Source organism: Opisthorchis viverrini (assembly GCF_000715545.1).
Source record: "Opisthorchis viverrini unplaced genomic scaffold opera_v5_248, whole genome shotgun sequence".
Taxonomy (NCBI): domain Eukaryota; kingdom Metazoa; phylum Platyhelminthes; class Trematoda; order Opisthorchiida; family Opisthorchiidae; genus Opisthorchis; species Opisthorchis viverrini.
In genome coordinates, this window is record NW_008751903.1 from 559,902 (window position 1) to 562,329 (window position 2,428).

Here is a 2,428-nt window from a genome sequence, read left to right on the forward strand (position 1 = left end):
GAAATCCCAGTGTATCTGTTCCGAGGCGGCCAATGCCTTGCTAAGTGATCAAATCAGCAACATCCAAACACCTCCTGACCACCGAGATTTCTACTTATTGCCGGTATCAATATTTTCGTTCAATACATGCACTGTTCGAGTGTTAAAGAATGATATGTCCGTAGCTTGTCCGTGACATTTTGTATGCAACCCACTATCGCACAACAACGATAATAGACTAGTGACCCTTGGCCAAAACGAAGTTATTCTCCATGCTTTACACAGGCATGTACGAATCTGCACCTGCATACTAAATGAGGCACGCGTTTTGTTTAGTTACCATCGTGGAAGTGTCCACGCCAAAACGAAGCTGTTTGTTTACTGACTGGTTAAATGTATTGACTAAGTTAGTCTACTTCGATTTCGCCTACGTCTGTCCGTGCACTGGATCAACCATAAAAGGTCAGACGTTTAGTCTAACGTCGTGTTTATTGAGATGTCAAAAACTCTGACCCGACAAATGGAAGAAACAAACGAGACGTAGATGTCAAGTCTTACTGCGGGTTTGTCACCGGCCTTTGTTGTTTGAAAAGCCTAAAAACAGTTCACGGCACCATGAGTCTACTGACTTCCAAAACGCAAAAAGCGAGAAAATAAGCTAGACTTTCAATACTAGGATCTATTTACACCGATATCTGTCCAATAATTACGTTTATGCATCCACCCCTCGTGAGGAACAAATGAGGGCACAGGAATGCAAACCAATTAGGTGAAGGGAACACAATCATCTGCTGTAGCGACCAGCCAATCAGGAACAACTTTCAGATATTTTTGGAAGCAACACCCTAAATGGGGTTTCTGAAAGCTGTTCGAAGTTCCAAAACCAGTTTCATCCTTCTGGGGCCCATACCAAAATTTTCCGTCAACCTTTTGTTCTACCTGAATCTATGTTGCAGGGAATTCAGCTGGGATTCAGGGAGATGAACAATTCCGAGCGTAGCAGACGTGAACTGTGTCTGAGGAGATACTGCTGCTTAGTGTTTACTGATGATCCTTCTTACACCTCCCTCTCGTAATCTGAACTGAATATCACGTCACATTTGATTCGTACGACTTATGTAGTGAGTCACACGCGTTGTGATATCTGTGTAGCATCCCCGACCATATATCACACTTCCTAATCTTCTTTTGGGTTGACTTGATATGTATCGAGAAGGGTATCCGGCGATAATAAAATGTGGACAGGGTGGCCTGTGCACTTCCAACGGAGTCGAATTCTGTTGACATGTCCGCTTTACTGGAGAGATTTTGCTTGATTCCGTACGTAGAAGTAGCAGTCTGTTTAACAAAGCGGCTATGAATTCAACTTGATATATATTCACGGAAGTCCTCCAAACACAGTATCATTTGCAAGCAATACCACAGACGTGCATCAGGGTGGCGGTTAAAAGCATGCTCTAGTTGAGTATCTGTTTACCCGTTAGGTGATAATGATTTCAGAGCATTAAATGGAGTTCTGACACAACATAAAAGGTTGCCTAGAACTCGTAGACCTATCACTACCAGCTTCAGGGTTCCCGAGATTCCTAAGTTAGTCCAGGTCCCTGAGATTTCATCAACCATATGTCCCATTTGAGCACCAAATGGATGTATTTCGTCAACAGTTCTGAACTGTTCTTCTTGAAAGGCTTGCCCACCAAGGAATGCCCCGGAAGTTTGTAAACATACTACGTTCTTTGTATTCTCAGACTTCCGGACGTTTGAGAGTGTACGAAGAGCTCTCCGAAAGCTTCCGTACACAAAGCGGTGTCCGTCAGGGATGCCCACTCTCTCCGTTCCTTTTTAACTTCGGGATCAATGAAATAATGAGACGAACGCTGGAAAGTCTCGGAAACCATGGTGTTCAAATAGCCTGTGAAGAAGGCCTTGTCGATCTGGAATATGCAGACGACATCGTTCTCATGTTCGAAGAGGAGGAGAAGGCGCAGTTGCTTCTGGATGAACTGACAAAAGTCATCCTGTCCTTTGGTCTGCACTTTGCACCAATCCGACATTTCGACGACCGACAGTGACCTTTATCAAGGAACACGCTCGTGGTCGAAAAGTCATTTAATTTTTCCAGTTCATCTATCATTACTTCCACGATGGTCGTCGCTTAAGTTTGCGCCTTATGAGACGCCCTTTCGCATACCCGTTCGTCAGGATTCCTTAGTGTTTAGAATAGAGTGTAGAATCCCACATTACTCTCCTTTCAGACACGGTGGACGGAAGGAGCACGATAACAGTCGACATTGTTCCCCGCGAATCCGGTGTTTGGCTACGACACTTACAGATCCGCATAAAACTTGATGTATCCGTAATGCTGAATAATGAAAAGACACCTTAAAAAATAAATACCTTTCTCAATGTCTAAGTAGATCCAGGTTTGATTTTATGAAATTTGAAGACG

General features: G+C 43.7%; 1 protein-coding gene across 1 annotated transcript in view; it reads right to left on the reverse strand.

Moving 5' to 3' along the window:
• Positions 1–2,033, reverse strand: part of T265_08950 (hypothetical protein) — a gene marked incomplete at both ends in the record, with an annotated part of 4,584 nt that extends 2,551 nt beyond the window's left edge. The window contains 2 exons of the mRNA XM_009174893.1: positions 1,600–1,728; positions 1,752–2,033. Of these exons, the coding sequence (XP_009173157.1) occupies positions 1,600–1,728; positions 1,752–2,033 (411 nt within the window). The remainder of the gene's footprint in view (positions 1–1,599; positions 1,729–1,751) is intronic.
• Between the last annotated feature and the right edge of the window lie 395 nt (positions 2,034–2,428).